We start from the raw sequence: 26,537 nt of genomic DNA, 5'->3' as shown, positions 1-26,537 counted from the left end.
TCTTCTTCAATTATTCATCCGCTCTGGTTCCAGGTCAGGCCTTGTTTAGCACAGACTGATAGATTTTATAACTGGCAGGTTTTTACTAAAGGTTCCAATTATACTCCAGGCTCAGGACAGGCATATTAAACAGGAGATTATGTGCAATGCCTTCTGCTATCGATCTGTGAGGGTCTCTGAGGTGACAAACAGTGCAGGAGAAGATCTTGGTGAAACACACAAACTGTTGCACACATACGCAGTGCTGTCAAGCCCAGATTTAGGCTGAGGGAGCAGTTTGTGCTGAATTAGAGGCCGAGAGCCGATCTAGGATCGACCTTCAGGTCACCCTAATTGAACCGAATGTGAGTTCAGTACAGATTTGTGTGTCTTAGATGTTCTACAGAGCTGCAGCAGAGATATGTCTGTGTGTGTGTGTGTGTGTGTGTGTGCTTTGGGAGTGTGTGTCAGGTCTCTAATGTGGTGCAATTACCTCATTATCTCCTGATTACCTTTGTTCTATATAAACCTCGCTTTTGATTCACTTTCTCGAATTCCTGATTTGTCGTTCTGTTCGTGTTGCTGTTGTATGTTATAGCATTTGCTTGCTTGCAACCCTTGATCTGATTTTTTGGGTACTGCATTTATGTAGACATTCACAATTTGTAAGGTAACATTTTCATGCATAAAAGTCAAGCACAGCAGTATTATGTAAAGTCATGTTTTCAGATATGTAATTATTCACGACTGCAGTGACATACAACAGACAACAGACACGAGTCAAATGTCATATATGTGGATACAGCAGCAGGCAAAGTGCTCGTCCCTTGAAGTGGATCATGATATGTTGGCTGGACATACTTTAGATTTAGTCCAAATGATGTTAAGCAAGAAGAAATCACTTGCAATGAATGCAACACAGCTGACTTATTCTGCGGTTGAATAAGTTCATGACTGCAATTACACTACAGTTTAATTACAGTTAATTAGATTGCAGTGAAATTAATGAACAAAGGCTAAGAAAAACAGTGTTGCTGATCCACTGTCAACTCAGCAAGCCTGTACAGCACATCCATCCAGCTCACAAAGACTCACTGAAATCCCCAACACAATCTTATTCCATTGGACCAAACATTTGGTTAAACACAGTGAGTGACTAAGACTTCAGGAAAATAGTCGACGTGCTGGACAATTGATATCTTATCACCTTGTGCAATTATTTTTCCAAAGTGAAAAGCCTACGCTGTCACAGGGGAAATAGAGAGGGAGCTCACATGCCTGTCTAGTACATACAGGTGTAATGAATACGTTTCTATTTTGCTTCTTGGAGATGAATAAACATTTTTCTCTACAAAGATAAATTAATTTTAAAAAAGTCAAAAATTCATTGAGTAATCCTGATAAATAATCCTTATCTCGGTATTGGTCAAAATAACTGTTTAATGAGCCCCGCTGAATGATTGCTCTTTTTTAGCATTAGCTTAAAACATCTGAAGCTAGTTAGCTGTAGCAAATTATTGTGACTATCTGAGTAACTATCCATCAAACTCCTGCTTTAGTTATTGTCTAATTGCCTGTGTTGTTAGAAAAGACAAGAGAGACTCTGGTGTTTTAAAAGACCAGCTCATCCGTTAGCTTATTGCATATCGTTTCACACAGCTAGCTTGTAGCAGTTGAGTATACATTTCAAACAGCTTGTGCAAAGTGAACACTAATACAATAAAGGCTGTGCATTATATTACATGATGTGAGCTATCAGCAATATTTTTCCAGTGAAAACAAGTTAGAGCTACTATCCACTTAGGGTTGACTTTGCTTTGAGTGCTGCTGTGATAAAAGAAATTATGTTTTAGGTGGTTCATTTCATACCGAAGTCAGAGATTATGCTCATGCAGGTTAATGTTCAGTTTATGAAATAATTGCAGGTTAAAATTCCAGCATGTTATTTTTGTAATGTGCTTTAAAGTGAGTCTTTTTTATACGCCATGTTTATTATTGCCATTGCAGTACACGAGGTAAAGCATGGTTGCTTGCTGCTTGACAAGAAATGCACCTCTCTGCCCCTTCTAGCGCATGCGGACTGATGCAGCCTCCTTCCTGTGCTGCAGTGGTTCCTGCCATGCCCTCAGTGGGAGGATAGCAAAGATTAGCTGAGCATTCGTGTCTTTGCCTTAATGTGTAATCTGCAGTAACAAGGTCGTGTCAGTCAAAGTGTGTGGGCGGACGCTTATGTTTGTGTGTGTATTTTCCCCTCAAGTGAACAAAGTCGCATTTAAGTTGCTTTAGCCTCAGAGCACGAGCTGTGTGTGTATTCCACGGTGTGTGTGTGCGTCTGTTTGTGATTCCCCCGTGTAATTTCCTGGTAGGAATGCGCGCCCATGCAGGCATGGAGGAGTCTGCCGGGCGTCCCATTTTGAACTCCAGCCGTATTCAGGAGTAACCTCACATAGCATTAATGCGTCAGGGGGCTTTTTCTCCCTGTGGCTTTACACTTGGAATGTTGTTGATCTCTCTCCCGAGACTGTAGAGCGCACAACAATAGAGTACTAAAGCGTATGTGTAATAACAAGCGGAGTGAAATATGGTTCTAAACAGGACACGATTATTTGGAAAGAGGCTGGCTGGCACTGTGGCAAAAGTATGAGCCGGGCCTGTCACTGTGGCAAATGCAGGAACGAGCCTTAAGGCGACTGAATTCATTCATAAAGGGATTGGTATGTGAATTAGGGGAAACTCTGCCCATTCCGTCTTAACTTGTCAGGCTGGAGCGTTATCTGTGGGGACGTCTAACCGTGTACATCATAGGAGTCAATAAAAGAAGGCTCGCTCCTCTTGCTAAATGTCTCCAGCTTGTTCGGGGATGCCTCTCTCGCTCACATTTGCTGCAGCAGTGACAATTTAATTCATGGAATTCATGGATACGTCTGGCTTGAAGCAGAACCAAATGAGATTCAAATGCCATCCGAACTGTTAAGTTTCATTGATTCCTCAATTGAATTTGGGCATGGTGGTGCGCGTTTGGAGGGGTGAAATTGGTGTGTGAACTATTTTGAATATGTTTCGAGAACTCTTTTTGATTTCAGTATTAAAGGTTAGATTTAAAACTCAATAAACATGGAAAAAAATATTTGTTGGCATTGGCAAATGCCGTGTTTTGATCCAGCTTGTTTAAGGCAAGAGTCGCTATCGTGTTTTGATATTCTTCACTGGTATATTATATTCCATATAAGCTTTTTTCCGTGTGTGCTGCGGTGCTTGAGTGCAGTTGATCGTATTGCGAGGTCACAGCGACGGTAAACCTTTTGCAGACAAGCAAAAATTTTAAATCTAAAAAAGAAGAAGCTTGTGTTTTAATAGGAAGGGGTGGAACACTTCTTCACTGTCCCAGCGACTGCACCGTTGTGCCTCCTCCCATCCCTGATGCCCTCTTTGAGCCACACGTCTCTCCTACTGAAAACATTTTGCACCGTTGTGATGAATACCATTTTAACATGCAGGCGGAAAACTGTTAAGGGAGTGATTTGTGTGCCAGCAGGCTCGATACATAAGACCCTCTCATACAGAAATCCCTCTTTAAAAGGTGACAAAACAAAGCCTTAATTTCTGTTTGTCTTGATTTAAATAAGCTGCTTCTAATGAGGTCTCCTCAAGTATTTTAGACTTTATTTGAGTCCTGATTTGGGCACTCACAGCTAAATAGGACTCCAGCTTTCTCATCTTGATTAAATAGATCAAGTCAGTAGAAGCCTTGGTGTGGTGATAGTGGGTTTACGAAGAAATCGAAAAAGGCTGAGAACAAAACAGCCTCAGCCTTCTTTCTTTGACAACCATGCTGCATATTCGCAGGAGAAAATGGGTTTTGTTTTCTTGCTTTTTTTAGTCAATCTCACCTTTAATTTAGGTTTTCGAGTAAAAAGAGATGCGAGGAAGCATCTTAATGAGATGTGGAACAGTCCCCTGGCTGCCCTTCTATACAATGCCCATTGTTTTGCACCTCAGAGTCGGTGCTGAGAAAATTCCAAAATGCACTGGTCAGTCAGCCATGAAACAAAAACAGAACCATATCCGCTGTTTTCCTGCAGCAGCAGCAGAGGATCAGCTGAATGACAATTGATTAATTCATTCACTCGTTCATCAAGCCAACAGTCCATTAGCCAAGAGTGAAATCAAGCAAAGACGCCAAGCTTCTTTGCTGCTTCTCCATAAATTAGGATATTCCATTTATCATGTTTTTTGTCAGTTTTGTCAGTGTCACTTAATGCAAGCTCAGCAGCCAAGCGCCACATGACTGAACACACACTGTTGTTTTCTTGGAAATGATACAGTTATTCTAACCTATCTCAAAATAACACACGTCGACCAAATTTTGCCACACTTTTGACAGTTGTTCACATTGATTACCTTCATTTAACCCCCAGAGATCCAAATCATCATCATTCGTGACCTCAACCTTAACCCCTGACCCTATGGTATAGAAACAAGGAGAACAGGCTAGGGTTACGGTTATCGATGATCACTTAGATCACTTGGACATGGTTTCCAAGATCTATTCTGGTTTTACCTTCTTATTGTTCCAATGATGGATGCTCATAATAAACATGTTTAAAGTTTGAAATTTTCAGTTCAGCTGAAACCTCTGGCTTCATATAGCAGGTTTTTTTTCATCCCTTACTGCTTTTATATCCGGTCTTTAAGTGACTTATGAACCCTGCTCTAAGCAACTCTGTGTTTATTAAGGCTGTTGTGTTTTTAACATGTTTTATTGCTTTGTAACTTGTTCTATTTAATCTCAACAAGTCCCTATAAAAGTCACTTTTGGCCTCTCTCAGTTTTTATTACCACTATTAATTTTAAAGCTCAGTTTTTAAAACCTTACTATGTAACTACAGCCCAGCCCATGCAGTAATGACTAACCTCGTATTTTGGATGGATTATCTCAGTTGTTCTCCTGACTGAAGTTTGATCCGTTTACAGCATCCTGCCATGCGATTACATTTATCCCTAACCCTCAGGAAGCCTCACGTCAACTTTTATCGAGTGAAATAAAGTTGGCGTTCATCCTCTAGCTTTACTGTGTTTATGTTATGCTAACATAGCTGTATCGCTAGCCACCACGTAGCGCATTGTTATATACCAGCTAGCCCAACTTCAGTAACCCTACAGATGTCACTGCTGTTTACTTTCCTGTCTTCATTTATGTTGGAAGTGATAGCAGAGCTGAATGTTTTAATTTGTTTTAGAAATTCCTCAGTCTGAACATGGTATATTATATTTAGATGGAAACTAGCGAGCTAACTTCCTGCTAACTTCTAACTCTGTTAAATTTCATAAATCCTGTTTCTCATGGATCCCTGGATGTTAAACTTAATTGTTACACCTGGTAGAGCAGCCACACAGATCATTTTATGACACATGAAAGAATTTAGACAGTTTTTAACTCTGAGTGATGCCACAGTGATCGTTTGACTTTGGGACCTGCAGCGGAGTTTGGGGCCAGACACGGCTAATGACGTCAGACTTAAAGACCGGATACCATTAAAGACATTTTGTGAGAACTGAAGCCCCTCCCACTTTTTTTTTCAAACAGTCAGTTTATGACATGTAGCCAATTGAAAGAAAGCTGGCTTAAGGGGGGGTGAAGAAGTAAAACAGCAAGTTGATTTGAGGAGCACAGTATAAGATAAATATGGACCATATCAAACTGTGGCTCATGCTCTAGTCCTAGAATAAAACGATGCAGCTGGAAATGAGTATAGTATTTCATCGTTTGGTGTGAAAATGCACCTTAAAATGTAATTTAACATAAAACATTTAACACTTGTCATATAAAAAAGTGATACTGCTGCATCAAACTGCCCCTGGCTTGTGTCTCCTGTCCTCTGACTTCACTGTTTATGTTAACCTTGTGGTATAAAGTCTCCCCTCCACCCGCGCTCCCTGCCTGCTGGCAGATTGTGCCACAGATGTTGAACAGGGCTGCAGGCAGCCCAAAACCTGCTCTGTTTGTCACTTTCTAAGGCCAAGCAGCAGAGGACACTTTGAGGAGGACAGATCGATGGTGGCGAAGCGTGTGTGGTGGCAAATCTCATACCACAGAGAGCAAACAAACACAAGAGCGACACCCGCGCGCGCAGGGATGTCGCCGCAACTGCTGGTTCTTACTGGGACAAATTCCGTTGTATGCATCATTAGTGAAAAACCATATGCCACTGAAGAATTCATATTCCTCTTCTCTTTACCGATATGGGTGGCTCTGCAGATGATTGGGTGGGCAGCTGCTTCACGTTTCACTGGGATTTGCAGTTTGCAGGCAGTGCATAATAACTTATGCTTTACTTTGCATCGGTTTTAAGCTCACTATGCTATATCCTTTTACTCAAATGCATGCATAATTTGCATAGAACACTGGTTAAACTTCCCTTTTAATTCCATATGCTTCCAAAATAGTTTCCCTTGTGTAATAGTATATCTTTTTTTCAAGAGGCACAGATCAAAAATGTACCTCTAACACGCAGACAGATGTAGGGAGAAATTCCCCATTATGTTATAATACAGTTCTCTCTCTGCTGGCCAGTTTTGTATTTTATAGCTGTTCATACAGGAGTAAACACAAAGGTCTTACAGACATATGTGAGGTCAGGTTGATTTTGCATTGCCCCCAGGTTACCACGGTAACATGCCACATCAGGCACTCCTTAAGCCACCACTGCGTCATAAATAGGGCAGAGGAGAAACTGGTGTGTCTGCATACATTGCAACCAACCTCCGCATGGTTTTAAAATGACAACGTCAGCTAATAGTCATTGCAACTTACAAGTGATCCAGATGAAGGTACTGTCGTCTCACAGGCAGTTTCCTCCCACGGGCCAAAAACAACCCCCATTATTCTAAATGTTGGGAATTGGCCATAGGAGTGGGTGTGAGCTTGTATGGTAGGCAGTCTTTCTGTGTTGGACTGGTCCTTGTGGCTCCAAATCACCACACCCCCCACTTTGCATGAGCAAGGGTGGATGGCCTTACATTTCCTGTGGCTACTTCACACCCTTGTTTCAACTGCATGAGCACTTTTAATATCAAGAAGCAGCAGTATGTTGCAGAGGGTTACATCCAGCCTGCTGGGGGGCAGTTTAGTGCTCTTGCATTTGCATTCAATTAATGCAGCGCTGCAGACTATAAGGCAAACGGAAGGCACATGCGGAGTGTGTAGGTGTAGCTCTTGCTACTTCTGTGTAGACACAGTGGGTGATACAGAGAGATGGGGGAGTTCATCTCCCACTTAAAGCATGAAGAGAGCCAGAGAGCAAAATTAACGCCAAAATGTAAGAGACTGAAATGTAACACCTTCTAATTTCAGAAAATGTGTCTGTTTAGCATGTGGCTAAACAGACACAAACAGACTGTGACCTTAAGTCAGTATGGCAAACTGGTGACCTGGAAGTGTGAAGAAGTTAAGGCTTAACAATTGTCTGTTTTTTTGTTACAGTTAGTCTGTAAAACTAATTTGTTTAATAACTTAATGTTAATATGTAGGAATTAAGCGTTTAACATAAATTAGCTTGCAGCTGTTGAGCTAGCTGCGCCACTGTTAAGCTAGCTAGCTTGGGTGGTCAGCATAAGGTCCACACAGATAAAACTGTGGGTGTGAAAACATCAGTAAGAATAGCACAGACAGTTCAGACAGCAGTTTACTTTCTGTTTTATTTCAGAGGTTAGTGTTCTCATCTGTCTTCTTATTGTTTTACGTTTTGCTTCTGTTTCCACCTGTGTGGTGGTTGGTACCTTTCCCTATCAGACAGTCTGTTCGTCTCCCTTGTCCTCCTCATGCTCCTTTTTTGCCTTGCTTTCAACCATTGGACTTTGTGGTTGTTGTTTTTTTGTTTGCTCTTGGATAAAGTCTCACTTTTTATTGTTTACTTTGCTTATCTCTGAGTCTGGCATTTGATCCCTCTTTCCAACAAAACCATGACGTGGTTTTGTTTACTTGAAACACAAAAGTCCTTCTTCATTCACATTCTGATTTTTAGGTTTAGTAAGTAAAACTGAATGTTCTCTCATAAATTTGATAGATTTGATTACTAGCATGTATCTTTATGTAGTTTATGTAGTCCTGTTAAAGGTTGATTCATGCTGTCGTTCTAGTGGAGCTAGCTACTCTGTATGGCTTAAAATATAAAGTTTATTATTGTTATTTTTTTATTTTTACTATTACCATCAAATCGGGTTTGTTGACTCATTTTCCATCCATGCCCAACAATAATACATTTCTAAAGAGGAAATTGCTACTTGCAGATACAATCAATGGCTATTGGAGAAAAATGCTGGTAATAAATAATGTAAAAATATTTTCAGACGAGAGGATATCAGCATAAGAACCACCACAGCTGGGAACCCAGCCGAGCAGGTGGAGGGTGGAGATGCTGTTGATCCGACTGATGCTTGACTAAATGTAGCTCAGTGCATGCTGCAAAGTTCTTATCTTCAGAGCGCAGTCATAGCCTGTAGTGATCTCACAGTTCGCTGAGCATCGTGCTCAAGCTTCATTTTAATCAACACCTGCCGCAACTCCCCGTCTCCTGTTTGCTTGCTTTTATAAACTGTTTTGATATTGTTTTTGGTACATTGTTTCTTAATCCGTATTTTTACTCGACTGATTGAGCGTGACTCTCCGGTCGTATCTTTTGTGTGCTGACATTTTGATTTCTGTGAAAAATCACCTCATCAAATGTGTCACATCTGTACCTGGAAGACGTGCAAAAGGCTCTTATGTACATCTGATCCATCTGCAGAATTTTCTGTCCAAATGTTGCCGTTTAAATTCAGATTAATAATCAAGTCTAACAGATTGATTCATTTAATTTTTACCTGTAATAACGACAAAAAATAGGAACAGAAAAAGATTGTGCGCTCTGCTTTCTGCCGAACAGATTTTTTGTCTTGGCTTAATTCATAATAGAAGCCATGTGAACTAAAATTCATATCCTTTACTGTATCTATGTGTGTTTTGGCAACACAGTGAGCGCTTTATCAGCACCACCTTAATGTTAACATTAAACATGCTGAAGCTAATTTCTGAAGTCGATCTTTTGATGATTCTGTTTTTTAAAAGCTCCTTTCTTATGATAATTACGTGTCACTGTGAAAGCTTCCGCTGTTATTACCAGGCTCTGCTGCGGGGTCACACCTGCTGAGATCTGTGCGGCTTTATCTCCGCACTGCAACGGAGCTGCTAGTGGATAACGCGCTAACTGCTTATTATTCCAGGCCTATCAGATCACAAAGGGCACTGGGGAGAGGCAGAACGAGAGACAGAGAGATAAAATGTTACTCTAACATGCCTCCTTCATCTACAGTCAAGATCATGAGCTGCCATCTGTTCTACGTGTAAAGATAGTTGCATATTGCTCGGCTGAAAGGCCCTGGCAAAGGTAATGCTGGGTGAAGGGTGTCTTGTGTTAAACCTCCCAGATTACAGAGACGTTAATTAGTCCAGTGGACAGGATTCGTGCTTTAACAGCTCAGCTCTCCCGCAGAGTGCTGCACTCCGCCACATAGAATACCATATGGTGTGGCATGGTGCCACCTTCTCCGTCGGGCGCTAGGGACCAAGCTTGAAATGGGCCATGATGGGGACGGTGGGTGATGCTGCAGTCTCTATTGCCATAGTGTTTTGTGAAACTGTTAGGGATAATAATAACTGATTTATTTAGCCTCTTTAATGACAGCAGAGCATTAGCAGAGCGTTAGACCACGAATAGAAAGACCGGGAGAAAACAGACAAAAAGCGCACACATTGTGAGTATAATTAAAAAATACTGAATGAATGAAAGAACAAAAAGAAGAAAGAAATGATGGAAAAATAAGCGAGAACATTAAAAAAAACAGTTCTTTGTTTCTCAGCGTCTCGAGGAGGTCGTAACAAACCTGAGGGGCCTTCATTGCAAAAGCAGGCACAAGCACGGTCACCTTTACACCACTGGCTTAAGCGATTGGCTACATGTGTGCTGCACAGGTTGTCTTGCTCCCCCTCTTTCCCCGTGTGTCCTCTCCTGCGGCATTTTGCATCCATGTGGAGGAGCTTGAGACAGCTATGACCTCTGCCAATTCACATTTTCCCTGGCATGGAAAATGTGAATTGGCCTGTATCCAAAACATTTTGGAGTGTGTGCCACTCATCTCGAATGATGGAAAAGCTCATGCCCAGCGTGTGTGTGTGTGTGTGTGTGCATAGAAGGACTGGCGATGAAGGCAAGCAAACAAACACTCACAAACTGAGTCGTGCACTCCAGCCTTCTTTGTGTGGTGATGGTCTGCACCTGCACCATGTTGATCCAATGCCCCACAGCCGCTCTGCCCCCTCTCCCCCTCACACTGTAAGCAGTCCATTAGCCAGCAGCAACTGAGGGCTGCCGGAGCTAGCCGGGCAGCAGCAGCTGCAGCAGGAGGATGCATTCAGCTGGCAGAGAGCGGTGCCACTGGGGGCTAGGCGGAGGGTCCATTTGTGCCAAAATAGCACAGAGGCCAGCAAATCTCTTAAGTCTTCTGAATTGTTCCCGGTGGACCACACTGCAGTGTTGTTCTGATGAGGTTTTTATGTTTCCATTAACATTCATGGAAGTTCTACGTAGAAGTGTTCTGGAGATGAAAATAGCAGCTTTTATCTTTCTGTTTAATGCAACAAAGGTGAAATAGTTTCCTCGATGCTGTGAATCACTGCGTCTTGCAGTATTTCATTCATTTTAGAAAGGTCGGCATGAAGCAAATTCAACTGTTCAGTGTCCTTGCATGTGGAGTAGTCCCTGCAAATTCCAGGAATTCTGATCACAAATGTAATGGGATTGCAAAACAAATTAGCTCCAGGCATCCTCCCAAAGGGGAATCCCAACAATTCCTCCTGTGTGCTGCTGGCTGATCCATGTTGATCCCCTGAGTACAGTTCAGATACAGTAAAAAAAAAGATTGGGACTATAACTCAAGGCGACCTGTGAAGAGATGAGTCATGCTGTAAGGGGTTCCTGACACCCGGCGTTTCCTGTTGATTTATGGCATTTGCTATGACTTGTAAGGGTGAAAGGAAATTGGAAAAATCATCTTGGAGGGCACTGCTGTGTGCAAACGGCAGCTCAGTGTTAGGAGGCAGCTAGTTGTGTCCTTAGTATCCAGATAACCGAGTCTTGGCTGTGTTGTGTTCTCTGGAGTTATTCCAACAGAGTGCTGCTCTTTCCGATGAACTCTCTTACAAGGACATGCATTTGCAATATGCACTTGAGCGTGACCATTAGCATAATATATGCCAGCTGACACAAGGCTTCGTTGTCACGTTTGTGTGGCATAGCGCTGAAATCCTCCTGAACGTGTAAGTCGTATTTTTGATTGAGAATAAGTGGGACTCGGATTGACTTTGGATACATCAAAAGTTCATGAAGAAAGGGCCACAAAAGATGAAAGCGCGCCCTTTTTTTACATTAAAAATGGACTGTGCTGAGACACACTCCTCTTCACTGGGTGCTCGGTTTTAAAGAAACCCTGTCTGCAGATCAGTTTTCCATTAAAAAAGAAAACTAATCTGAGCCTTGTGCCAGTCGGGCTAACACTGCAGGAAACAAAGGCGGGTATTGTATCGGTGCTTATACCGGGATCATGAGGCACGACTCACAACTTCCTGGTTGGAAGGGATGGATTTCACAACAGACTTATTTATCTCACTGTTATAGGCTGAAATATCTAAGGAGAGCTTTTTGTAACGTCTCACTAATACTTTAAATTAAAAAATCATCATTGTTATGTGAATTCTCTTTATCGAGGACAGATAGAACTGAAACATTTTCCTTTAGCCCTTTTCAGATAAAGAATATGTAGAATTACTGGTTTCATTTTTCTGCCGTTATCTTTCAGACGCTCAGTTCTTGTCCATTAAATAAATGGCTTTATTAAAACATTACTCTCAGAGAAATGGCATGAGTTTGAGATAAACTGAAAAACATGTTTCAGGAAATAATGATACCAAGTCTGAACTGAATGCTGTGGCATTAAATTAAGCTGCACTTTGGCAACCATTTCCCAAATGACACTAATTTTAAAGTATAGTGGCAAACCCTGCTGGAATATTCATTTTTCACTATTCTGGTTTGACCTTGTAATGCTCTACTTCGCTGGTTAACTAACCAGTCCTCATTCATTTCCAGCCTCCACAAATGTCTGTTTTCTATGAGAAAAAGCATCGTTAAAGTCAACAAATACCACTTATCTTACCAAAACAGACAATGGTAGAGAACCAATGCCAGTATCTTCAACTTGACACCAGTACGTCTTAGTTGAAACATTTGGTAATTTATCTGTAACATTTTACACACCACAAACAATAAAACCTTCATGCCTTGACCTGGTGTTTTCCTAGATAAAACACAGATTTTCTTTGCACTAAAATTTTTACTTTGTATATACACTATTTTCTCTACCATGCCTTCCACAGCATGTCTTTTATCCTGTCTTCCTTCTCTCTCCCCAACCAGTCACAGCAGATGGCCCCGCCCCTCCCTGAGCCTGGTTCTGCCGGAGGTTTTCACCGGTTCGAAGGGAGTTTTTCCTTCCCACTGTCGCCAAGTGCTTGCTCATAGGGGGTCATATGATTGTCGGGTTTTCTCGTTATGTATCGCTGTAGGGTCTACCTTACAATATAAAGCGCCTTGAGACAACTATTGTTGTGATTTGGCGCTGTATAAATAAGATTGAATTGAACTGAATTGCCTTCGCACACATATAAATATGGCTCACATCCTATTCTTAATCCATAGGTTTTCCAGCTATAACAGCTTCAACTCTTCTGGCAAGGTTTTCCACAAGGTTTAGGAATGCATTTATGGGAATTTTTGACCATTATTCCAGAGGTGCATTTGTGAGGCCAAGCACTTATGTTGGACGAGAAGGCCTGGCTCACAGTCTCTGCTCTAATTCATCCAAAATGCGTTCTGTTGGTCAGGAGTCTGTGCAGGCCAGTCAAGTTCTTCTACACCAAACTACTCAATCCATGTCTTTATGGACCTTGCTTTGTTCACTGGTGTGCAGTCATGTTGAATGAATGAAGAATTTTAAAGTATTTCAGTATTGAAAAGTTGAAAGTTGTTACTTTTCTCTGTAGGAAATTGTTAAATAAACTCAGTAATGCTGTAATTTTACAAGTTAACAAATTGCTTGCTAGTTAGCAAAATGGAGAAGTTAGCCACCGAAGTGGTAGAACAAAACAGAGGTTAAAGGATGACATACTGAACCTAGGCACACCTTTAACATCAACTGAACCAACATACGGGATGACATACTGAACCGCATGTCACCTTGACATGGAAGCAGCTACCCACATCACCTTTAGAGCACCTTTAGTATCTTGTTGAGAGCTCGTTTGCTGCCCTAATTGGCTAAAAAAAAAAACAATTTCTATAAAGCTACAGCAGCACCAGACACATGGAGAGTTTGGTCACTCAGTGAATCAGCATTATTTGTGCATTGCCACAACTGCTATTGAAATTTTACTGAAGGCAAGAATAACTGTAAGCATGTAAAAATGAATGAAAAGCCATATAAACATGAGTTGAATACATACGTAGAAAAGTAATTTAGCAGATTTAACGCAGAAAGGGCAAATCAAAGAGAAAGTGAGAGAACGCCGGCGTGTGGGGGTAAGTGTGTTTGTGCATTTCTTCAAAGGGAAAAGCAAAATGATTGACCGAGTTTGTGTGCTGTGTGGAGGCAAAACTTGAAGCCGTTTGGGTCATCAGACGAGAGCAGTTTGAAATTGTTAGCGGAGATGTGGATTTGTTGACAGCGTGATCGCAAAACCGCGGAGCACAAACAGCAGCTTGTTTGAGATTCGAGTGAGAAGGTTGCACATGTACCTTGTGTTACAGGCTTGAACTTAAAAACTGACGCATGCCAGTGTAAACTACAAAGCTAACAACTGATGTGTTAATGCTGTCAGCATCTTAACAATGTTTACCCTCGTTTGTGCCCTAGTTTCCTTTAACCCTGCAACATTAAACAGTACAAATGCTAGTGAGCATAGATTCCTTCAAAGTGACTCTCTGAACTGCACGGACTTGTTTGCTGTTTGCTGTCATCAGCACTTCTCCAAGAGCCAAACAAACCCAACAGCTGCAATTGTGATTCTAAGCAATAGGAAATAATTTTCCTGTTCAGAGATTACAGTGGTTGAGAATCTGGTTTGGGAAGTGCAACCATTGTGACAGTCTCTCATTAACTGTAGCACATTGGAGGCTTCCTGTGGAGACAATTACACATATGGCCTTTGACAATGTGACAGCGCCTTTTCTTTTTCTTTTTCACACAACAACAGAAGCACATAGCCTCACATCTAAAATGGCTGCATTTAATTGCCGCTTGTACATGTTTTATGCATCTGTTGGGACAAAAGTGGAACAAACTGCACTTTTTCTCTTTTGCTATTACCTGATAAAATTAAGTTAGTTACATTTATGAACTTTAGCTGGGAAATAACAGATATTCACACACAAAGTGGGCAGTGTGAAGAAACAAACATTGCTGGAGGACTTCTTTTGGAAGCGACTTTGGCTATTATTGTCTGACACTCTCAGGAGACCCAAGGAAATATGTAAAAAAGACGCAGCATTAAAGGCCTCTGCCCTTCAAGAAGCACCGATCAGTGAGTTAGGTTTTTGCACAGCTTTGACAGCGCACCGACGAGCCGACAAGCTTCGTCTTGCTATCATGTGTCTCCCTGCCCTCGAGGTTCGTGATGATGCCTCTTCGACCGCCCATGTGTTCCCACGCCCATGTCCTCATTTCCCTGTTTTAAACTCTCATTAGCATGCTCTCAGCCTGCTAGGTTTCACTTTAGTTGCATTGCGTTCGCTTGTTTATCACAATATCAGCTGTGAGCGTGGGGAACGAGGGAAGAAGTGCAAGGGAGGAGGAAAAAACGCTGCATTTGTAGCCCCCGCTGCGAGCATCTTCTGGGCACCCACAGAGACTGATCCATCAGAGGTAAGGTCCTCGTGCATACTCCAGTAGTCTCCGGCCCAGCATCAGAAAGGTCATCTCACATTAGATACGCTGTGACAGAAGGATGTCTCTGCAGCAATTTATACTAACCTCAACTTCTGGCCCTCTCCATAACTCTGCTCTCTATCTGCAACTTTGTGTGCTGATACTTATCTCTTGGTGAGCTCGTATCTTGATTCACATATTTAGTCTGGAGAGCGACACTCCTGCTAGGCCTGCACTAAGGAAAACACAGCCTGTCTTCCTCTGTGGTGATTCCAGACACACTGTAGGAATGTGGAGCTTCATGCTGCTGTTGTTGTTGTTGTTGTGCTGGCTGTCTGGCGAAGCCTCATCTTGTTATTGTACTTTGGTTGATGATCACCCATGATTACTTCATGAGTAATGAGAGGGCACTCCAGCTACAAGAGGTGCCCCGACGACATTGCTGTTTAGGAAGAGAATATCATTAGAGCGAGTGAGGGCAGCGTCCTTGAGTCTCTCTTCCTTCTCGGTCGGATCGACTTTATGAACTGCCTCTGACACGTAGCTGTGCGCCTCAGATCAGTGGGGCCGAGACATGCTAGCAGCAGCACTGCTGCTTTTTGGGAGGAAGAGCCAGAGTTGCTGACAACTTGATGAGGTAGCCTATTGCCCGGCACAGTAGCAGATGCCCAGTGACCTTAGAGTGAGGATAGAAAATGCATGGACCACATTTTATCTTTCAACTCTGCAAAAAAAGTTTAACGTGTGGCCAGTATTAAAAAGTTTCGTGCTAGGGGAAAGATGCAGGATTTTACAGCATTTTTCAGTTTTGGTCTCTTGACTTTACCATAATGATGTTTTACAGTTCACATTTGTATTGGCTGAGGTGTGGCCTAGCAGACAATTATGAGCAACTGCCTGTGTCGCCACATCTGTCAGTTACCAAAATCCAAATGGGTGAGTTACACACTGGAAGAACCGGGCTCAATTTGTATAAATTTATCAACACATTAGCTGCAAATTTTGATATTTTCATGAAAACGTGCATCGCCTCTAAACAACTCTCCCATCTAATTGCACTTAGAGTGGCTACTTCATAAATGAAAATAGAAATGAATGAACCTGCAAGTAAAAGTCAAATCAGAGAGCTAAATAACTGATTTGAAACAGCGTTCAGGTAAAACAGTTGTGATAGTACACAGACACTGACAGCACAGTGTGGGGAATAAATATATAATTCATGCTCTGTAGCCCTCTTATTGATATTTTTTTCATCTTCAGGTGCACAGATATTGTGCTGTATTGTAGATGATTGTTTCCAATGTGTATAACATCACAGAAATTGCTTCATAGTGACTCCCGCTATTATCACTGGCAACATATTGTATTCTAACACTCACACTTAAATGCCTTGTGTATGGTGTGTGCATTGCTACTGCAAACAATCCCAAAATGCAGTGTTGCCGAAGTCAAAATGCCCATTGTGAATATGAATATGAGTCACATAACTTTGATATGCAAAATATTCAGAGAACTGTTGCTGCTGGAATGTTTCACAGTCGCTTCTTCGACTTGTTTTTACTGTACTTGAACATCAGCCCTGAAGCAGGGCTGAGCGAAGGCGCCGTGTACCAGGAACCCAAGATATCTCTTTTATCTACATTTTATACCACATATCACTGCTGTTGCTTCATCATCAAACAGTAGGACTCTTTGGACTCTTTCACTTGGCTGCATTTATCCTACATCTAGCATACAGCCCTTTGCAGCAGCTATTCTGTTCACTTCTTTTACTCTCCGGTGCTCTTTGATTACTCTGAAGCATTGCTAATGGTAAATGAGATTAAGATCACCTATTGTACAATCCAGAGTGGTGGATTGTACAATGGGATTAGCAAAGAGTGGTGAGCACAGGGTTCTCATTGCTCAGCATGTAGTAGAAGGAGGTTAGCAGGAGGTGGCCTGCAGCCTCAATGTCAGTCCCTGTGCGCAGCTCGTCCGACGCAAAATCAGAGGAAAGGCTGCTTGACATTTCCTCTGAGTTGCGGTGCCACATCAGCTTATTTCCTGCCTCTTGTAATTTCTTTTCTTTTCCGTTTATCCTCGTTCCCAACCTCTCCACCCCCATCCGCCCGTCTTTCTAGCCGCCTCATCTTTCCCTCCTCGTTCGCTCGGTCTTGCTGTTTCTCTGTCACTCCTCTTTGGAGAAACAGAGGAGAGCGGGCATGAAAGAAAGAAAGAAAAAAAAAAAGAGAGGCGCTCTATGCCGTTACCATGGCAACTGCATCTCAGAGCCGAGCCAGTAGTCTTCCACAGACGTGCGTGCTCCCTCCCTCGTTTTCCCTCCACTTGGCTAGCTTAGATGAAAGCTCAGCTCTGATGAGAGTGAAGAGAAAGAGGCAGAAGAAACACGAGGGAAAGGCTGCACTTGTTAGGGAAAAGTAGCGTGTCATAACCCTCTGAGGAAACAATACACCGCTCCCTGTAATGAATTATTATTACTGATGGCAGATATCAAAGGCAGACCTTGTCAGTAAACTGCACCCAGCGTACAACAAAGGAAGCATGTAGCACATTCTGCCCTCTCAGATTCTTTCTTCTCCTCCGCAGAGGTCTCGCTGAGAGCGGTGATCGAGGCCGTTGTGGGTAATAGTCTGTTGCAGGAAATTAATGCCTTTGCAGAGCTTGACTGCCTCGCTCTGTGACATCAATCTGCGTTAATTTGGTAATTAATCTGATTTCAAGAGATGTCTCAATAAGAGACCCCATCGAGCGCCGAGCCCGCTCCGGATCGTGTGATTTGTATTCTCTCTTACGTGTTACCTGCTTGAACGCGCGTCCTCGACAGGCTTTCTCATTATCGGCTGGCGTGAATCGAAGATATCCCTTCAAAAGCAACAGTAGCTATCGATCTGAGTATGGTTATAAAATGTGTCACGCTTGGCTGTGGGCTTGCTAACGTGTTTGAAGTGAGAGTGAAAAATGTCCACAGCCGTGAACAGACACTGTTAGAGCGGAGCTGCTCTCAGGTAATTTGTTGCTGTGAACACAGCACAACTGAGACAGATATATTCACAGAAACGGCTGTAGATGAATGCACCGTGTCATGTAGCCCAGATGGATCTTAAACGGTGATGGTGGTGGGGGAGGCACGTCAGCTTCTGTTTCTCTTGGACAGAATGAGAAAGCGCGCAGCTGTAAAGCACGCAGGGGAGAGGCTCGGTGTTTTCGGCTTGACTGAATTGGACCAGGGGAGGACGCCGGTGTTGTGCTTCCTCCTCCGTCAGAATGCGATACCTGAGCTTTACCTCTTCACTCGGGGAAGTTTACTTGGCAGTCATACCCACGATCCAGCCAGTGACAGAAAATTGATTTGGCACCTCATAGCTCAGTACTCAGCTGGATCAGACAGCGAGGAGGAAATGAGGCCCTGAGCAGACATACCAGTCCACGCTTCACTTTTGTCCCCAAGGAGGAGAATTCATTTCTGTCAATTTGCTGTGATTGTAAGTAATGGTGCAGTTGTGATAGAGCTGCAGACCAGGAGGAGGAGGAGGAGTGAGAGGAGGGGTTCACACTCCTTTAAACACGTGCGTGTATGTCAAGACCTCTGGTTGGGAGTCGGGAGGGGACTGTCTTTTCCTCTGAACCAGTGTGAACCGGTTGTGCTGCCCATGCTGGCTGTGATTGCCTACAATCCTCAGGTGCATTATTTTGATGTGATTTGCTGCTTGTGGGGCATAGAGACCTCCAGGGTCATATACAGTATGGATTATATACAGCACAGGCCTTCAGGGGACTTCTGTATAACGCAAGCATTTTTCCTGCTATGCACATTATCTACACTGCCTTCTTTTGATCAAAGGTTAAGGAAGAACGTGTTCCTGGGTCATCTTTTTTTGTTTTAATTCGCCCCTAGACTGAAAAAATAATGAGCAGCTTCTTCATTGTTCAGTAAATTGCAAAAATAAAAGCAGGAGCAGGAAGTTTTAACTAGTGTGTATCTGGGCCATTCGCACTAAAATGTTTCACGGCTTCAGAAGCTTCATGCTTAAATCGCTGCTCTCCGCTAATGTTCAGCAATCATACAGTGAGAAATCCATTGTTGGCAGGCAGAGCTGCCTGTTCCCTTTTAACAGACGACTAGGCAGTGCACACAGTGTCATTTTTATTTTTGCATCTCGCACGTAAATGTATCTAACCCACGTGGGCTTCCGAGACATTAAACATGAAGCCTCAGCGCTGAAACAAGACTTCTCAGAAAAGAACATAAATTATTACACAGAAAATCTACAATGTGAACTGAATACCTCTCCTGTGATGGCGTTTCTAAGTACTACAAACAAAATCTGAGTCACAAAAAGCTTCCTTGTTTAAAACTGAAAAAAAAAAAAAGTAATATGGTGCCAGGAGATGGGGGGGGATATTGCAAACAGAAGTCCTTGATGTATCCTCTCCATTAGTCATTTTATACGAGACAGCCTGTTTTGTTGATGCATGTTTGCTCCATACCATATATAACACTGGCTATTTACTGCACATATTGTGACTGTTACACAATAACCTGAACACGCAGGCATTTTAAGGGAAAACCTCTTTCATATCAGCCTGGAAAACTTCTTCCTGAACTGAGCACAAAGCCCAGAAAAAGAGAGAAACAGGCTAAAGCTCACTAATTACCACTCCAGACTCAGAAATGTTGCTAAAGCAAGGTGAAATGCCACATAAACCCTGGAAAACTCGCAGCCTAAATTTGCACCTACTTCTGTTTTTGTATAAATTTAATTTGCGAGTATTGTGTGTTGTAAAGTAGGTGTAAAGTAAGCCTTTAACGCAGACTTCTCCACTGATGTAGATAAACGAACACATCCTAAGCTAATCTACAATAAGCTAAAACAGGCTAAACTAATCTAAGATAAGATATATAAGACTACAGTTTTTATGTAGTTGTATTTTTATTTAGTTTCACTTTTATTTCTTTACTCCACTACAGTTTGGAAGGAAATATTGTGATTTTTACTTAAAAAAAACCTTGTTTAGTCACTAGTTAGATAAAACTGACACAAAAATATGCATCCATGCAAATGCTAACCTACCAGTTTTGCAATGGATGCTTACTGCTCTGATTCCTGAACCAATTAAATAAACTGAACCTTTACTTGTTGCATTAAGTTGGTAGAATAGTAATTCAACAATGCATCTGCTGCAACATTTCTACGCTGTGGTTTCTAACTAGTGCAGAGGTGTCTGTGAGAGTGTCTTAAGTGTCTTAAGTGTTTATCTTCTGGGCCTCTGTTTAGACGTGCTAACAGTACACACCTCTGCAAACCGATATAACTGGCTGCTCTGCTGTGTGTCTGCAGTTGCGGTTATTGTTCTATCCACCCACACCTATACCCTGCAACTAAAGACAGCAAGCTCCAACAAATATCCAGGAAAATTAACACTTGACTTCAATAAACCTACATAACTGAAACAAAGCGTCTGCTGCTCTCTATGCATTTTTAGATTTATTAGGCAGAATGTTTTCTTTATGCGACGAACAACGGACTATTAGGTTTAATAACTTCTGTGCACATATGCACTCAAATCAGACAGACTGAAGAATTACAGGCGTAGCTGCTGATGGATAAGTAATCTCCTACTGTTACCCTTTTTTTCTCTTTAACAGCTGGTATTTGAAGCAAATACTGACTATAGCGCTCACAACCTGATTTACTTTTTTCTGGTATTCGTCGCCTGAGTGTCAGAACTTGCCTTGCTTAAATAGATGATCACTATCTGGCTCAGTGAGGGATTTTATAATTAAAGTAAATGCCCTTGACGGCAGCATGAATTATGTCTTTGCAAGTGGTGTTTTACAAAGAAAGCATAGCTTTTAGAATTTATAATGAAGGCGCCATTATGGTTTGGGAATACATGCAATTGTGTTTAGAATGTTTCACTTTCTAAAATTTTTCTTTTTCTTTTTTAAAGAGGGGAACGATTAATGACGGCGATATAGCATTGTAGCCCTGCACACAGTTATTTTTCATTATAAACTTGATATTATATATTTGCAATGCTCTTGTCTCTTCTCAGGTTGGTGTTACTTTGCTGAAGTGACAGACGAAGGCCTCGAGTCAGAGGTGAAGAACGCAAACAAGGAGTCCTCCCGGACAGCAGGGGGAAGCAGCAGACATGCAGGACTCAGCCTCTGACAGTAAAATAGCGAAACAGGTGAGCATGGATCTCATAGTGCTACGAGGCTACTGTTAATGCTACAGAAATCTAGTTGGTGGAAACACAGTAAAAACATGATATAATAACTTTTATATAGTAAGTTTGGAACTGTTCTAAGTAAAAGTTAATCTGAAAAATAATTGTTGTCTACACAACCAAAGTCTTTGTTCTTCATTAACCTGTTTACGTCTACTCCATTATCTAATCTTCTTGACTAATCTGTGCCAGACTATTCCTGTATCTTGTAATGCCATACACACATACTGGATAGTGTATAATCACCAGTTGCTTTGGAAAAATGTGTGTTCCTCCACTGGTTGAAAGTGGTTCCTGGAGGCTGCTGGGTCTTGCTGCGTGAAACTATAAAGAAAGTGAAGCACCAAAAATCTCAGCGTGATTGTTTTGCTTGCTAGCTCATTTCTGTGTTTGAATGGAAGTACAGTGGTCCCTCGTTTATCGCGGGACTTACATTCTAAAAATAACCTGCGATAGGTGAAATCCGCCAAGTAGCCAACTTTATTTTTTTACAATTGTTATAGATGTTTTAAGGCTGTAAAACCCCTCACTAAACTTTATACACTTTTCTCAGACAGGCATGAAAATTTTCACATTTTTCTCTCTTGTTTAACCACCTTTGTAGAAAAATAAGTCCAGTATTATGTTTCATTGACATTGTTGTGTTTGTTGGGGAGAAAACTGACAGACACACAGTACAGCACTATAGAGTCACACTGCTAGCGAACGAAGATTTATGTAAATTTGACAAACTGAACGCATTCTGTACTGTACAGGAGGTCTACAGCCAATCAGGATGCAAAACACAATGTGCTGTAAAAAAAAAAAAAAAAGCAAACTGTTGCAATGTGCTAGTGAGCAAAGCGACTGCTGTACGGTTGCAATAGATGACTGAAAGTCTGTAGGCCTGTGTAACTGGAGCTGCAGTAATCATTTTCCCGGGAACTGCCATCAACCTCCTCCAGCCACTTCATACCCGTCTCTAGGCCTGTGTGGTCGGGCTTATTCGCTTAATCCTAGATTGTCACCAAGATTGTCACATGTCCAAAATGGTGGACAAGAGATAAATGTATTTATATGAATTAAACTATTCAGGCAGTCATGCTAACTTAACAAATGTTACTAATGTTCATAACATGACATATTGCAATTTGGGGTATACGAGATTTAAAGTCTTTCCAGTGAACATCATTACTAGACATTGTGACGTGTCGAGCCATATACTACTTAGAAGTGTAAGAAAGAAGAAGAAAAGTTTTGGCTATCGGTTTTGTTAGCTAGCAGCAGTTGCTATTTAGTGGGTGTGGTGAGAAACTGTCACCAGCTCACAGGCCTTTTTATAGCCACCACTGTATAATGCAGGTCTGACTACTGATGTTGAAATGTATCTAAATATAACTCAGCTGTTTTATGTTTATGTGTCTGCAAAAATGATTTGTGTTTATGGATTTTTTGTTTTTGTTGTTTTATTGAATATATTTGTGTCTTCTGACAGTTTGGCACCGAAGCTCATAACTCACACAGATTTTTGCAAAATACAACTCTCACACTTAAAAAATAGTTTTTGTCCAGGCTGTCTTCTCAGGACAGAGCTTTCATCCACTTATTTTGTCATATTTCAGCACAAGATTCTTTCATGTTGCCATAACTTTCTTTCTTGTAGAGCAGAGTGGTTGTATTTCATTTCAGATTGTTGTTTAGCGATTACTTTAATGACTGAAACTCAGGCCCATTTACAGCAGATATATATTATAATGTATTTGCCATTATTGGACTTAGTATGCGTGAAACTGCCATTTTAAAGTGTGAAAACATTTAAACAGATTCAAGTGTCTGTTCTGTTTTTGAGACTTTTAAATCTGTCGTTTCATTTTCTGTATATTCTTTTATGTAAAGGACCAGAACAAGCACATGGATGGACACAGAGAAACCGATGACATGTCTGAAAAGACATCTCCCAACAAGAACCTCAAATCTCCCCAGAAAGGCTCCAAACGGCTTAAAACAGCCCCCTTTAAAGTGACCCTACTGGATTCCTCCGAGTTCGAAGGAGAAACTGAGGTACGCCAGACGGAAAACAATTTGCATTTAAACGTTTTCTGGAATTAGGCTTATCGTGCTTTGAGCAAACAGTTGGAAAAAGGGAACATTATGTTTTTCCCTTTGTTGTTGGTTCCCTCTGTGGGCAGTTGTGTGTGTTGTATAGTGTTGCACAAAGCGGATAAAAGGGGCAAAAAGAATAAAAGCGAGGGTGCCATGCTGAGAACTCACCAGAGGGTGAATTCAAAGAAATGTTACACATTTCTGTAATACACACAGAGACAAAAAAAAGTCTTCATTCCACACAAGAGATGTGTCGTCATTACACTGCAGAGTGAAACAGGGCATTTGCCGCTTGCTGAGAAGGGAAACTGAATGCATGCATAAGTGAGGACAGAAGCGATAGATGTAAGTCTATTTCCTTAGATAAATACAAGGCGTCGACGTGAACTTGGAGTTTTATGACTAGCAGCAGCATGCACCTCAGGCAAAGGAGGCCTATCTTTTTTTTGGCTAAAATATCTTTTCAGGATGTGAAGGATGTCGTTATATTCAGTTACTTGACTGTGGAGATGACTGGGCAGCAATATTTCAAGCTATGTGACGTTTTAACTTTTTATCCCACTCAAAAGAAATCTGTGTGGATGTACATCAAAAATCAGGAAGTGAATAGCCTGTCTGGAGCCATCGTGTGTGTACAAAAGCTTAGCGGGCACAGTGTTACAACAGATGGATGTAGCCATTGGTTTCTGGAGTTTCATTTGATGTATTTTGGAGCTAAGACTGACTATATTTGGATGACACACTCGATTAGCAAACTCCATCCAGAAACTGTTCATTAGCAACAAACTAATGAAATCCTAGAAATTCAAAAAATCTCTGTAATAAAAATAACCATCCATTGTACAGCCATTGTTTTCTAATGGAAAAACTTTAAATCTGAACTGTGAAGAATATTCTAGGGTGGAGTAAAACAGATTTTTGTAACATCTTGTAAACATGCTTTGGAAACTGACATTAGATCAGTTTTTGCCCCTTTAGCGATTCTAAATAGCATTACAGCAGATATTGCTGCAAAGACACAAGTGTTGCACCACATCGCATCACTTTTCTGCTTCCCCCGAACCCTAGCAACCACCGGCAACACAGCACATGGACACAGAAGGAATAACTGCGCTCGCGACCAAGAGTCTAATTCAGTTCAGTTCAATTCAGTTTTATCTGGATCAACTGAAGGCTTTTCGGGGAGATTTTAGACTCAGCTAGTTTTTCACCATCACTCTTAGACAGGATGTTTCGAACTAGAAATATTGTGGAAATTTAAGAAAACAGCCCCATGTATTTGTTTCATATTTAAGGACATTCCCTGCTCAGAAATAACTCCAGGATTCCTCACAGTGTTACTGTAATGTGATCCAAAGAAAGTATCTAGACACCACATTTCAAAGAAAACTGTCCTTTGTTACAATTCTGTATTCTTACGCTCCTTATTTTGCAAAGAGGACGGTGGAAAGGCGTTTCTGTGAACGTGTTCTTCGTTTACATTAGTAATTCCTCGATACAGCAGATCCTACTATTTGTTCTCTTTATGTTCACCTTATGGTTACTTGGCAGTGATGCTTACAGGCAGTGTTTTTGAACAGAAACGGAATTTTTTTATGGCTGTTTTTAGTTTACAAATCATTTTCAGGTTGCCAGTGGTTAGTATGCCCCTTTAAGCTCCAGTGACACAGTTCAGTAGTATGCTGAAGGCAAATGAAAATAGTAAACTGCAGAACAGGCAGCCGCATTTTGTTGTTTACTGAGTTTAAATAACTTTCATGTATATTAACTATTATAAAGCCTGAAACTCTCTTTATAGCCACCTGGCACTGATATATTGAACTCTCCTGTAAAAGCGTCTTTAAGTTCAAGAATCACATGGTTACATGATCATATTAAATAATTTGGTTACAATATTGACCAAAATTATAGTGTGAGGCTGCCCAGTTATACTGAGTAATTCCCAAAGGTGTCAATAAATTCTGATTTCATTGCATTTTTTAATAAAAAGCCCCCAGCACAGGCTACTAACTGGGTGTAAAGAAATCTATATACCTATTACATGATTGGAGACCCGGTGCAGTCAAGGAGAAAATAGAAGAACAATATTATTATGAAGCAACCCTCAGGACACTAACGCACAAGTGCGTGAAACCTTGTGTATGTGGTGTGATGACGGAGGAGGGGGGCTGTTCATTTACAACAGTGTGTGAAGTAAGACCATCGGCATTGGTGTTCTGGTGCCAACCTCTCCGAGCACTGTGAAAACATCTGGGTTTTATCCACACCTCAACAGACAACAGCATTATGCTTATGAAAGCTTTGGTATTGTAAGTGCACATCTGGATATTTGTCTACCTACACACGTTTTGTAAAAGTCTAGTTTGCCGACGGTCTCGGACTACAGGCTTGTTCCTGCTAGGATAGAAGTTTTTGAACCTTCCTCATACTTCCAGGAGTAATCATGAGGAACCTGTGAGGAGGCAGGATACACCTTGGGAGCGCTCTCACTGGAGGAGGTGGTACTCACGAGTTAATTAATTCTCTGAGCCTCCCTGCGGCCCTCAAACAGGGAAGGACACACCACACCCTTACCCACTTCTCTCACCCAGCCCCTTCCTTCATGCTTGGTCATGCTGATGTGTTGAATGAGGCCATTTTGGGTGGAATGGCTGGTTAGTTGACATCCAAGATTTCCCCGTCTATTGAGGTGTTTTTTTTATTTTTTATTTTTATTTCGCTGTTTAATTGCGCCGGAGCAGAGAGCAAATAGATGGGATCACTTCAGTCACGGCTTATTAAGACTCCAAGACTCCAGTGATTTGTTTATTTCATTCTTTGTGCCGCCTCCGATGGCAGCGTGCTCTCGTTGTACATAAACAGCGCTGCTGTCGGGGACTCGCTGACTGACAAGATGAGAGCTTAGAAGCACTTCCCAAGTGTTCCTCCACCAACCTCCCTTCACTCATTGTGACGAAAAGGAAAAATACTTTTTCAAACTCTACCCTTGAGATATTAAGGAAACAGACAGCACAAGGAAAAAACTGCTTCAGTTTCCCTGGCAACTCCTCGCTCAATCTTGTCACCTCTTAAAGTAGGCCTTGTGAAAGGATAAAACTGTGTATGCATACTTATAAAGTGTTTTTCTTGTTCTATATTTACTATGGAGTATAAGCCCATGCACAAATTGTACTCCTAATATTATATTCCCTTTATAATACGTATATGCAGCCCAGCCCAGTGAA

General features: G+C 41.6%; 1 protein-coding gene across 9 annotated transcripts in view; it reads left to right on the top strand.

Annotated features, from left to right (window-relative positions):
• Window positions 1-26,537, top strand: part of LOC309706314 (band 4.1-like protein 1) — a 102,134-nt gene that overhangs the window by 31,434 nt on the left and 44,163 nt on the right. For all 9 annotated transcript variants that reach the window (XM_082532697.1, XM_082532698.1, XM_082532696.1 and 6 more), the window contains exons 2-3: window positions 21,055-21,192; window positions 23,107-23,271. In XM_082532697.1, coding sequence (XP_082388823.1) covers window positions 21,154-21,192; window positions 23,107-23,271 — 204 coding nt within the window. In that variant the 5' untranslated portion in view covers window positions 21,055-21,153. The remainder of the gene's footprint in view (window positions 1-21,054; window positions 21,193-23,106; window positions 23,272-26,537) is intronic.

This window comes from Aulonocara stuartgranti (genome assembly GCF_965226115.1).
Source record: "Aulonocara stuartgranti genome assembly, chromosome: 5".
In the NCBI taxonomy this organism is placed as follows: domain Eukaryota; kingdom Metazoa; phylum Chordata; class Actinopteri; order Cichliformes; family Cichlidae; genus Aulonocara; species Aulonocara stuartgranti.
This window is presented reverse-complemented; position numbering and strand designations above follow the sequence as displayed.